Source organism: Prionailurus bengalensis, chromosome D4 (genome assembly GCF_016509475.1).
Source record: "Prionailurus bengalensis isolate Pbe53 chromosome D4, Fcat_Pben_1.1_paternal_pri, whole genome shotgun sequence".
NCBI classification, from domain to species: Eukaryota; Metazoa; Chordata; class Mammalia; order Carnivora; family Felidae; genus Prionailurus; species Prionailurus bengalensis.
In genome coordinates, this window is record NC_057359.1 from 83,715,477 (window position 1) to 83,728,157 (window position 12,681).

The window sequence follows — 12,681 nt, forward strand, 5'->3', positions numbered from 1 at the left end:
TGTTTCCGCTGCACCCCTTATCAGCCTGCTGCCAGATGTTCAGATCCGATGCCAATGTCAGAGAAGTCCGTAGTGCCAGGTCAAGGCCGTGGCCAGCGGGAGCCTCAGCTGCGGTGTGGGGAGGGGGGTAGGGGGATGGCAGTAGACCTGCTTGCTCTTCTCCTGGTTCTCTGGACTGGGCCACCTGGTGGGGGTGGGAGACACCAGGTGCCTCCGGGGGCTACGTCTCTAGTCTGAAGGCAGGGGCTAGTGGAGGCAGAGTAGGACTCCTGGCAGCACGTGGATGCATACATGTGTACAAACGCCCACGTGTCTGGAAGCACATGGATAACGCACACAGACCCACACTGGCGCACATGAGTGCACAAAGCTGCATGGGGACAACTCAGCGGCCTGTGCACAGCCGCCCCCTCCACTGCACTCCTCTGCACGAGTCCCTGCTCTGCCTGGTCACCCCCTCGCCTGAGCCAGGACCACGGCTGGAGCTGGAGAGGTGAGGCTCTATGGCTGGCAGGGTTTCCAGGTCTACAAATGGGATACTCACCTAATCTGCATGCCCTTAACGGCTGGGCTGAGGAACCTGGGACCTTCTAGAATCTGAGGCCTGGCAGAGATCCTCTGGAGGAGGTGCAGGGGCTTGGTGTCTGACAGGGCTGGGGCTTCAGCCTTGGGCCTGGGCCTCTCCGCCATGCTCCTGGAGCGTGCAGCCGCAGCTGGGGCCCCCTTCCTGGAGTAGTTTATCTCACAGTGCACACGCTTGGCCCTCAAGGGGTGACCCAGCCTTGCTCCCCACATTCCTCTTCAGCCGCGCAGCCGGTGGGCCCCCCACAGCCCTGAGACAGGGCCTGTACTTGGGGGGTGGTCGGGAGCAAACCACTCAGAGCCATTCTGCTGGCCTCTTGGCCCCAGACCTTTGCAGCTGTCTCTTTGCTTCTCTCGGCTTTTGTCTCTGAGCATCTCTCTAATATTGTCTCTGCCATGATTAATCTGTGTCTATCACTGTTTTTGCCTCAATCTTTCTCTGGCAATGTCCCAGTTTGTTTCTGTTTCAGTCTCTTAGTCTGTCTTTCTCTAGGGTCCTGGAGTCGGACCAGTCTGGGGATACATCTGCTCTGCTCTCTGGCTCACAGTGGCCAGCTTCAATGGGAATGGATATGAGAAATAAGGCTGTAGGCAAGGGCGCAAAGGGCCTGGGCAAGTGGAGGCCCTAGACTCACAATGGGTGAACTGGGGCAGCCCAAGCAGAAGTCCAGACCCCCTGCCACCCACCTGCTAAGAGTCAGTCCAGATAATGGCACGTAGCTAGCTGGTGGGCTTCCCCATGTAGAGAAGATGGGGGGAGGGGGGTGGGTAGGAGAAGGAAGCTGGGGCTGGAGGTCTCCTGGCCTGAGGGCCTCCTTCCTGTTTGTTGGGAAGTGACTGCCTCAGAAAGCTGTTCAGGGGAGAGGAGGGAGGCCATGGTGACTTCCGGGAAGCTGGCCAAGGGCCCGAGGCCACCCTCCCTGTGCCCACATGGGGCCTGCTGGCCCTGGCTTAAAATAGTGCAGTTCCTCTGCTGCCGCAGGGCCCGGCCCAAGCCTCAACGGGCTGCTGGCTGCTACTCATGCGACAACCAGGGCGGAGGGGATTCACGCAACCATCTGACCCTCCCCAGTTCGTAGCCGTGGTGACTCACAGTGTGGGTAGGGAGTTGCAGAGGAAACAAGGGGTCCTGGGTCAGACACCCTGGATGCAAGTGTCAGCTCCAACAGTGACCAGCTGTGAGACTTTGGGCTGGTCCGTTTTGTCTCCTTGAGCCTTGGTCTCCACTATGTAAAAGTGCTGGGCTTTTAACCTAAAAGACACGGTATGTAGACTCCTCAGAACCTTGCCGGGCATAGAGTGGACACAAGAATGGGAGTTCCTTTTGCCTCTCCTGCTGGCTGTGCCTCAAACTCCTCACCCTGAGGAGGGGCCTCCTTGGAGCTTTCCTCAGTTCCTACACTTCTCCTCGGACTAGGTATTGAACAGGAAAGGTCTGTGGAGAGGGAGCTTGCCGGGAGGGCAAGGATGGGGCTGTGGTCTCCATGGTGAGACTTGTTGCCAAGGGAACAAGACTCCGAGAGCCCTAGGTCTGACGGTTGGGCACTTTTGCCACAGCATCTCAGAGAGCTGGTTACCACTGTGGACTTAAAACCCTGGTGGGCAGCCAAAGCCAGAGAGGTGGACTGTGGCTCTTCTGGGCTTCTGTTATTGGGGTGTGAGGGTTTGTGGCTCCCCTCATAACAGCTTCCAACCGGGGACAGTGAGTCCTCCTTAACTCCTAAGACAGGCACGTCATCTCCATTTATCTGGCCAGGAAAGTGAGAGGTATCAGTCTGGGTCAAGGCCACATACAACTGGTAAGGGGAAGAGCTGGAATTAGACCTCGAGTGGTGAGACCCCTGAAGTGCCTGTCACACAAGCTGCCTGAGGGAAATGATTCCTAAGGGAGGGATCCATGTAGCCACATCCAATCTGATCTCAACACCCATCATTTTCTTGGTGGTTTCTGGCTTCAGACTCTGACATAAGCCAGAGCTGTGGCCCTAGAGATGATCTTACTCACCTCAGAGGGTTTGCGTTAGGATAAGGAAGTCAGCACAAATCCTACGTAACAGGAGGCACTCAGTGCTCGCTTATGCTAATTCCTGAGGTTACATGAGTTATGTAACCTTGGGCAAATTACTTACCCTTTCTGGGCCTCGGTTTTCTTATCTGTAAAATGGGATCTTCACAGCATCAACTTCAGAGGGTGACTTTGAGGAATCAGTAATGTAATGCGTATAAAACGCCAAGTACTGTGCTTTGCCTTGCTCTATGTATGTTTCTTTATTATTCTTCCAGATTATTGCCTGGCACTCAAGGAAACCAAAAGCTCAGCATTAGTTCCATAGCAATTTATAAATTTAGAGCAATGTTCTACATTTTGTTCCATGGAACACTGTCCCAGCAGAATTTTAACAGGAAGAAAAAAATATTCCATGTTTAAATACTTTTCTGTAGGCCCTGGGCTAAACAGAAATTAGCTTTCTTCAGGTACGATTTCTCAGAGCCTTTAATATGCCAACGAAGGTTGGGAATCAGTTAAGAGGAAGGTAGACTGAGTGCAGTATTTCCCAGGTTTTTGGCAGTGGCGCTCCTACTTTTTCCAGGAAGCCACCTTGTTGGGTTGTCTGTGTTCTGAGAAACCATAGATTCAGTGTCTGTAGTACTGTACCTATTTGGGGGATGGCACCACTTTTCAGATTAATTTGGCTAGGTCCATTTACTCACCTCTTACAGAAATTAATCCTTTATTAGTTTCATAGGGTTTTGTTTTGTTAATAGCAAAAAGTTCAACCAAAGGCCATTATTGAGTTTTGTTACAAACTCCAGACATTCATATTCAGCACTGTTGAACTGCTCAGGCAGAGCAGGGAGGAAGCCTGTTGTAACTTTGGTATCAGATAGACCTGGATTCAAAAGCCAACTCTGCCACTTACTCATATGTCATCTTAGGCAAAGAGCTTAATTTCTTTGGGCCTCAATTTGCTTAGGAGTAAAATGGGAATGAAGCCTACACCTTATAAAGCTGTTCTGGGAATTACAGGAGATCATGCATGTGAAGCCCCCATCACAGTGCCTGGCCCTCACTAGGCACTCAGCGAATGTGTTTCTTCTCTTCCTTGCACCTCTGTGTTTTATCTGTTTCCTATTGTGCAGCAAGGAAAAGTCTATTAATTAGTTCTGCAGGGTTTCCTTCATTCTAAAACCACCTCTTTCAAACCTCAAGGGTTCTCTGGTCCCTTGTGCCAGAGGAGGCTGAGGTGTGGGAAGGCAGCTGGGCTTCCCCTCATTTCACACATGGGGATTTAATAGATTTTGATCAGACTCTCCTCAGCCTCTATGGTTTCAAACTGAGGAACCTTCATCTTTCCTGTCTTCATATAACCCACAACCCCAATTCTGACACTTCTCTGATCATATGAACAGCAGGATTACAGGACAGTTGGGCTCTCAAGTTGGACATCTCTGGGTACAAGTCTTGACACTTCCTGTGTGAGTTTGGGCACAATCCTTGACCCCTTAGAGCCTCCACTTTCTCAGCTCTAGAAAACCTCGTCTATTTACTGGGAAGACAGATGTTAATAGGCTGGACCGTGGTGTCATAATAGGCAAGCTACCACCAGCAGACTGCTGCACTGAGATAAAGCTGTCTTTCAGAGACTTGGCAGATGGCTTTCCTTCCTAAACCCCTGAATGTGGCATTCAAGGCTCCCAAGGGCTTCTCCAGCCTCAACTCTTGCTAATCCCTTCCATCTGCCACCATTCCTGCCACGGCAATCCCTTGTTATACCCAAATATTGCATGTTTCTGATTCAAAGCTGGGTGGGCCTTCAAAGATGTTGATCTCTCTCACCTCTACCTGGTCTAGCTTCCTTTCTGTCCGGTGCCTTTCTTCAAGACCTGCCTTCAACACTCCTCTGTGAAGCACTTCCTGAGTAGAACAAGCCACTCCCTCCTCTACACCCTTACAACCTCATATATGTCCTTCATTACAACTGGATCCCACTGTACTGCAAAGGTCTGCGTTTGCTTCCCCCACCAGACTTAGTTCCTCTAGTTGTGCCACCTTCTGACTGCATGACTTTGAATGAGTCCCTTCACCTCACTTCAATAAAACAGAAGTAATAATCCTTGGAGCTCAAGGAGGTTCAGGTTTGTGAAAAGTCCCAGCGTAGCGCCTGGCACTCAGAGCAGACACCTTACTCAGTACTGGGCCATTGATTCAAGCAGCTCTGCGTTATCCCTCTGCCAGACCCTCAGCAACAGGAACTGAGTGGGGAGGGTGTCTGCTACAAGCAGGAGCAACGGGTCTGAAAGCCCCAGCCAGCTCCTCTGGACACCCCACCATCCCTCCCCAGAACCCCAGACAGGCTTCACAGACAGATGCCACGTGCAGAAGGATTCACATTTATTGGTTCAAATACAGTACCTAACATTTGCTAAACATGCATTTCACACTAATTGGTCACATTTCCACAGGTAGTCAATTCACAGAAAAGGGCCCATCCCTTGCCAGCTGGCAGGGTGGGAGGTAGCAGAGGGCCTGGGTAGCCCTTGGCCGGCCCTTTGGGGACAAGGGCTCAGAGACATCCCATTTATGCGATTCCTACACAGGACTGTGGGTGGAAGTGGGCCAACGGTAGGTAGCTGAGGGACACGTTCACTGATGTGTGTGCCACTACAGCACCTGACGGTGGGGTTGTGGGAGGTGGTGTTCCCTGTGCCTTGGATCGCAGGAAGGAAATGGTGATCTCTGCGGGGGGGGGGGGGGGGGGTGGCTAGTCCATGGCTGAGCAGGTGGCTGGGACTCCCCAGACGAGGCCCAGACATTGCAATGCAGCCACAAGCCCCTATCACAAGCCTGGGATGGCAACACGGACAAAAACACCAACACCCCAGGGCAGGCAGGGCTTCTTTCCTGACAGAAACATGTAAACAGAGAGGGAGCTGCAGTATTCTTTTCCCACAGGATTCCTCAGGGAGGAATCGATCAGGATGTCATTCAAGAGGTAGTTTTATTTTTTTCTTTTTCATGGAAACTTGAGTCAACAACATTCTTACCTATTATAAGACATTTCAGAGAAAGAAAAAAAAAAAAAATGGTCACCAAAGGGCAAAAATGATCCTTTGGCTGGCAGGGCTGGCTCCAGGATTTAGAAGACCAGCCTCCACCAGTAACACAAGTTTCTTCTTGGGCTTGGAGCAAACTCTGGCCTACCTCACAGCTTCCCTTTGAGCCTGCAATTGATTCTTGAGCAGGCTGTGCTTCATTTAGGGCTGCAGGCCCAGAGGAGGGAGGCCAGACGGGAGCTGGATTGGGCAGAGGGACCAGGCATTTTTATGAGCTGGTATACCGAGGCAGAGCCACCGTGGCTCATGTTGCAGGACAGCCAGAAGTCTTCAAGTTTCAAGGTAGCCCAGGTCTAGCTGAGAAGGAAGCCCCAGCTTGCTCCCAGACTCCACATGTTCTCTAGGGCTCCTGCTTCTGAGGAAACAGTCCAGGCCTAGCTCTCAAGCCCAAAAAAAGAAGCTGCTGCTTGTGGCAGCCAAGAGAGGGGTTTCTGGGGACCCTGTAATTAAATACACATCCCTGAGCTGTGGCCCTAGAAACCCTTGCCTCGAGGCTAATCAGTTTCCAGCACCTGGTGGAATGATTGCCGTTTCTCATCCTGAGACACAGATAAAACATCATTTCACAGACACTGGACATAGATGCTTCAAGCTGAGGAAAAAGGGAGGAATGATTAACTGCAAAGGCAGAGGGGAGTGTAGGGGATTCTCATGGATCAAGTTGGGGAAAGTAAGAATAGTGTGGGTGTTTTTTTTTGTTTTTTTTTTTTGTTTTTTGTTTTAGTTTTGTTTTTTTGTTTTAAAAAATCAATAAAGGAAAGTTTAATAAAAGAGCTGGTCTGAAAGCCTGGATTTCTTAAAATAATTGCAAAATTTTAAAAAGCAACAAGGAAAAAGGCATATAAACCAGGGGCCCAGAGCTCAAGACTTGGAACAACTGCTCAACTTCCTGCCCTACTGAGAGGCCAGGGTCCCCTTACTTCGGCCAACCTTGGACATGGCTTAGGTGCTGCCCAGTGTGTTTGTTCATCTGTCTCCATCTGTCCCATTCCTCAGGAAATCAAGAACAAACAAAGTTAGGAAATGGGGAGCAGAACAAGGTAGCTAACTCAGAGAGCCCAGGGTTTTAAGGACCTGGTAACGTATTGGCCATGGCAGGTACTCACATCCCTGAAATGGGGTGGCAAGTGAGAAGCAAGTCGGTGTGGGGTGGGTGACTGTCAGCAATGCCTTAGAGACCCTGAGATTCCCTTGATGCACCCTCTGGTTCTGGAGAACAGGACAGGGAGGTTCCTGCGTGCTGCCTTCTATCCCTGGAGGCTCGCTCACCTCACTTACGGGGCAGACATGGGGCCGGGTGTCCTCTGAGCCAGGTGGAGTGCTTAGAGACAGGTTCTGGGGAGTTTCTCCAGACTAAGGGCGAGACCACTGAACCTTGTGAAAAATTCCAAAATTCTACAAAGGAGCCAGAGAGCATGAGTTGTAGGTGAAGTTCCAAGATTCCAAACTTTTATCTTGGGTCGAGAAAACACTTAACGGGAAAGGAAAGGAAAAGCCTGTGTGTTTCAATGCAGTGCACACAGCTTTACCACAGCTTTCAGGGTTATAATTTTATGGTGGAAAAACTCTCACTCAACGTGAGCACTGTTGGTAGCAGGGGATCAGAGAGAGGACAGAAGAGAAGGGAATTAGAGACAACGTGCACAACTTTTTTCTTCTTCCACTAGCAAAAAGGCTACCTTGTTAACCAAACATTATGGGAAGAAAGGCAAAAAACAAACACACCAAACCTCCCCCTCCAACCTTTCTCTGTGTCCTTCAAACCAAATTCACAAATACATCTAGTGGCTGACCTAATGTCTCCACGCTGCTAGCTACACTCCTACCTTCTCCTCCTAATACCTGAGTTTGCAATGCAACACATTCACTTTACCCTGTTTAAAAAAAGCCCACGTCATAAAAGGACTGGGTGCAGAAGACATTAAAGGCTGTCCACAGGTCAGGCTCCGGCTTGGAACACACGGCCACTTGGCTCAGAAATTCTGCAGGGCTCTTGGCAATGAATGGGCTCTTTGTTCTGTGGAATCTGCTGCAAACATTTGTAAAAATGGATTTGTACAATGGCAACTTGCAGAACCTTTCCCCCACTCCACAAATTAACAACTTGCTCTGTTTAATGCTGCGTTATTGGAGAGACATGCTCTTGCCTTGTCAGAGAGCAATTTCCTTTGATATCCAACACAACCGGTAAAATGCTTAATTTAAGAGAAAAGCAATTTCAAAAAATAATTTGACACATGGAGGTCTAGAGCAAAGAAAGACACTGCACACAGGAGCAGTCTTGGAGAAGGGGACTCTGATATATGTCTCCTCCCCTACCTTGAGGAAAGCAGCTTGGAGTCTGACCTGTAGCCAAAGAATGTGATCTAGTTGGTTAAATAAAAAAATTCAGGGGAACAAAAATATTGTGAACTTAGAAATAAACAGATATACACACAAAACACTTCCCATCAACTAGTGAAAAACATTCTGGTTGGAGCTTTTCCTGAGGAACATGTCTCTTTTCTTTTTCAGAGCAGCTGGAGAAATGGCATTAAGGAATAATGAATGCTCTGAGTTTTAGATCCATCAAGGGACAAAGTCATCATTCTGCCGGTACCCGTAACATTTCACTGGGAAGAAAAGATTACAATCTGACACGGACTACCTGGTATGCACATGATGTGGTGGCTGACTGGGTAATTTTGCAAGGCCGGGTTGGGAAGAGAGCAAGAGACCTTTGACTAAACAGGAAAAACAAAATGCTGTGGGCCCCTCAAGCCCACCCAGGGAGGCACCCAGTTAAGTGGTCTGTCTGCTGCACTGGCTGTGGGAGGCACCTGGGTATAGGCAGAGACAACTGCTCTAGTAAGGCAAAGAAAGGAAAAGCACCTGAAAGAACTCTAAGACAGACATGGTATGGCCGCTGGCCAAAGCCAAGAGGGTAAGGAACATTTCCCAGGACTAGGTAGGGCAGGTAGTGAAAGACTCGGAGGTCCAGGCCATATCTGCAGAGGGGGTAGCCGGACCCTGAGGAACATGAGGTAGTTTCAAGCCTCACCCCACCCCCTGCCACTTCCGTTCCAGGTGCTTTGGACTTCAGCCCTCTAGGCCTTGGTCAGCCAGGCCACTGATAGTCTAACAGGCAGCTGGGCCACTCTGATCCTTGGGCTTTCTAAGGAAACCTGGTCTCACTTTGGAGAGATTAGGAGAACTTGGGAGTAGAATGAAGAGGCAAAAATTCTGTTCAGCAGATGGGGGGATGGTCCTTCCCACCGTATGAAAGACTGCAGGTTTGGGATTCAGTCCTGAGGGTGGGACGAGATGGGGTGAGCGGAGGGACAGGGAAAGGAAGATTATTCTTCTGGCAGTCTGGCCTTTGTCCCACTACCCTTTGAAGAAAGCAAGGTGAAAGCAAGGTGAAAGGAGAATAAATTAGCAGTGGGCACCAGGATTCAGAGCATGACATTTTGTTCAGTTTCTTTTCAAAGGGCCAATAGGAAGCCAAATTTATGAGAGAGAGACAGGAGTCTGAGGAAAGTGGACCTTGGTAGATCCAGGTAAAGAAACTAAGTAGCTGTGACCCCTAGGGAGCTGGTAGACAAGTCCCAAGAATTAACTTACTGCCAGGGACTTGTATGGGTGAAAAGTTGACAGTGGCAGAAACTGACAGTGGAGGTTCAGACGGTGGGGGCGGGGGGGGGGGGGGTGCCCACAGCATGGTGTGAGAACAGAAACCCTTCTCCCTGAGGACTTGTATGGAGGGAGGACACCTAACTTAGATTTGGTCACTGTGCCCTTCCCCCTCAACTGTCATGCTTTCCAAAGAAAAGAGATGGCTAAATCCTTATCTCCTGTCCTGTTCCCAACGTCTTCCCCACTTTGCTTGATAAACCTCCCAACACCACTTTGCCCCTTTATGATGTGCTCTTTTACTTTTACCTGGCAATTCGGTAGCTAGAAAAAGGCAGTTCGCTCTCTGACAGACTAATGTAGGAGTCTGCTGAGAACATGTGGAAAAAGTAGGGATGGTCACATCCCTCCCTTCCCACTGAGGTAGTCGTCTTTGTCAACATTATGGAAATATTCACCTCAGCCCCATCCCACCCTCTCCCTCAAAATACAAAAGAACTATCTCTAAACAATGACAATACTATAACATTAAACATCTTCACATTCTGTAAACTGCAAGGAAATGCATCGGCTGCATTTACACAAAAGCATGTGCATCATGTTGAAGGCCATACATTCAACTCTGTCGTGAAATAAATATATAGAAAAATGAGGTTAAAAAAACAGACAAACAAACAAAAACTCTTCTTGCTATGGAGGCGACTGGAAACACTGCTCCACAGCCTCCACCTTGGTCTCTCTGGCTCTTTCTTCTGGAGCCTGTCCTGCCCACCCAAGGCGTTGCAGTTGGCCTGAGGTGGGGCGCTGGGAACAGGTCATTCCTTGCCCACACTTGTCTTGCAGGAATGCAGTACCACCTTAAAGAGGAGAGGCAGCTGCTCCAGGGGTACATTCACCATCTTTCCTGGTAACAAGGTGGGAAAAGAAGAGTTAGCAAGTGGCTGCAGTGGGAAAGTGTAGCTGCCTCCTTCCTCTCAGGCTGGTAAAGGGAGAATGTTGCCTTTTTTTTTTTTTTTTTTTTTTTAAAGTTTATTTATTTTGAGACAGACAGAGAGAGAGAGCGAGCAAGCAGGGGAGGGGCAGAGAGGGAGGGAGAGAGAATCCCAAGCAGGCTCCTTGCCGTCAGCACGGGGCCTGATGCGGGGCTCGAACTCACAAACTGTGAGATCATGACCTGAGCCAAAACCAAGAGTCGGATGCTTACCCAGGCACCCTGAGAGAATGTTTATTGCCCTTTTGAGTGATTGGAGCAAGAAAAGTGCCAGGAGTATCAGACAAACTGTGTTAACATCCTGATACCCAGACCCATTCTGGTGCCCTAGAGAGTCTAGTAATGGTGCAAGCTATAATCATTGCTACCATTTACTTGCTCTGCACTAGGTGTTTAAATGCCTTATCTAATGCTCAAAATATTTCCATGTGACAGCTGGAACTTTTTATCCCCATTCTATAGATGAAGAATCTGAAACTGAAAGGTATTCCTAGATGTTCTCTTAGAGCTAAAATACCATGAGAAACATATTCTGGTTTTTTTTTTTTTTCCCCTGTTAGATTCTCTAACTAGCATTCCAAAAAGCACTGTTCTTTCGAATAGTATAATGGGTGAGTAAAAGTACTGGAAAGAAAAGGAGGGGGGTAATCACAGGGGCAAGTAAATTTGAGAAATTCAGGGTTCATAAAGGTACACAGGTTTCTTTCTTGGAGGACTTCACAGAGCATTCAGTGTGCTAACATACTTTGTAGATATCTGAGGCCGTCGTTTTTCTCCCTGACCGTATCTTAGAGTCATGCCCAGGTCCCATGCCATATCAATGAAGTCAGGATTTCTGGGGTACAATCCAAGCACAGATATTTTTTAAAAGCTTCGCAGGTGATTCAAAATGCTGCCAGAGTTGAGAATCCAGCTCAGTATTAATTACTGCCCTCTCTTTATTTCAGAGAGCATCTGATTAATATCTTGTTCAGTGAGACAAAGATTTGGAAATGCTGAGATATAAACTACCAAAGCACCCCTAAAATTCCAAAATTTTAGGTCCATTTCAGATCTGCTAGACTATCTAGGTCCAAAAAGTAGAAACAAAAATTCCTTTATCAGATTGAAAAATTTTTCCTTCAAAATTGCACTGCTGAATCTGACAGGAACAATCTTAGTCTAGAGGTCACATTTCTGTGTTTTCCCTCAGTGTATACTGGCTACTCTACACAAGAATCTTTACCAAATGAAGTAAGGCAACAATAACAACAAGAATTCCTTTGCAAAGGTATAATTTTTGAGAATTATTTTAAAGGTATCACTTTAAATGAATGATCCCAGAAAATCTGTAAGAAATTTTCCAAAATGAAGTTAATTAAAAAAATTGAGATATAATTAATTCAAATACCATAAAATCCACCCTTTTAAAGTATATAACTCAGGAATTGAAGTTAATTTGGGAAACCCTGAACCTGTTTCGCCATCCACTGAATGACCATAATATCACCAATCACTAGCCTTGCAGTTTGTTCTGAGATTAAGTAACAAAAGGCCACAAAGCACCCTGCACATCATAGGCACAAAGGAAATGTCAGACTCTCTTTCCCTACAAAGAAAACACAAAATTCTCATTATAATGTAACTTTTCTGAGGGGAATGGTAGAAGCTCTTTTATGCAGTTGGTGATGGGCCTGGAATAAGCATTTTGAAAACACTGCCTGTCTCATTCCCTTCACAAGCCAAGGAAGGTTTGGAAGCCCAGCACTAAGAATGTTACCTGCAATATAGCGAATCTCAGGTAAGCACATCATGAGGTCAGGAAAGCGGTTCGGCTGATGTGTGTATTTATATTCAGTGAAATCCTGGCAAATGTACCAATATCGCTTGTTCAGTTGTTCCAGCTGTGAGGCACTGGTCAGACCCCTGATATCTGTTAAAAAAAAATACACACACACACACACAGGAAATGGAGGGGTTTTCTATTGGGGAAAGAACACCAGCTCCTTCAATATGTGCATCTTTCAATTAAAAGTTATTAAACATTGTCACAACAGGAGACCTTTTCTCTTTCTGACATGGAGGAACAAAACTCTGGACAAGGGAAGAGAAATCAGATAAAGGCAAAAAATTATAAAGGACAATCACTAGACTGAAACACTTGAGTGCTAGGCTCTATCTTCCTCAACTCCTACATAGCTCCCAGCACAGTGCTTGACACAAAACAGGCACCAGTGGATGTTCAACAACTGGCTGAATAATCTACCTTTCACAATGTATCTTTCAGAGTATCTTTAAACTGGCCCTTTGCTGGAGGCCGATCAGAAAGCTTGCGGAGCCTACACGTTTATGCTAGGCATATACTCACACATGGTCTCCTATGTGCTTCTGCTCACACTATT

The 12,681-nt window shown here is 47.8% G+C and overlaps 1 protein-coding gene across 3 annotated transcripts in view; it reads right to left on the bottom strand.

The window, feature by feature from the left end:
- Window positions 1-4,953: 4,953 nt before the first annotated feature.
- The window catches only part of NR6A1 (nuclear receptor subfamily 6 group A member 1), a 233,972-nt gene continuing 226,244 nt past the window's right edge, over window positions 4,954-12,681 (bottom strand). For all 3 annotated transcript variants that reach the window (XM_043566900.1, XM_043566899.1, XM_043566902.1), the window contains 2 exons: window positions 12,060-12,212; window positions 4,954-10,213 (listed from right to left, as the gene is read on the bottom strand). In XM_043566900.1, the coding sequence (XP_043422835.1) occupies window positions 10,125-10,213; window positions 12,060-12,212 (242 nt within the window). In that variant the 3' untranslated portion in view covers window positions 4,954-10,124. The remainder of the gene's footprint in view (window positions 10,214-12,059; window positions 12,213-12,681) is intronic.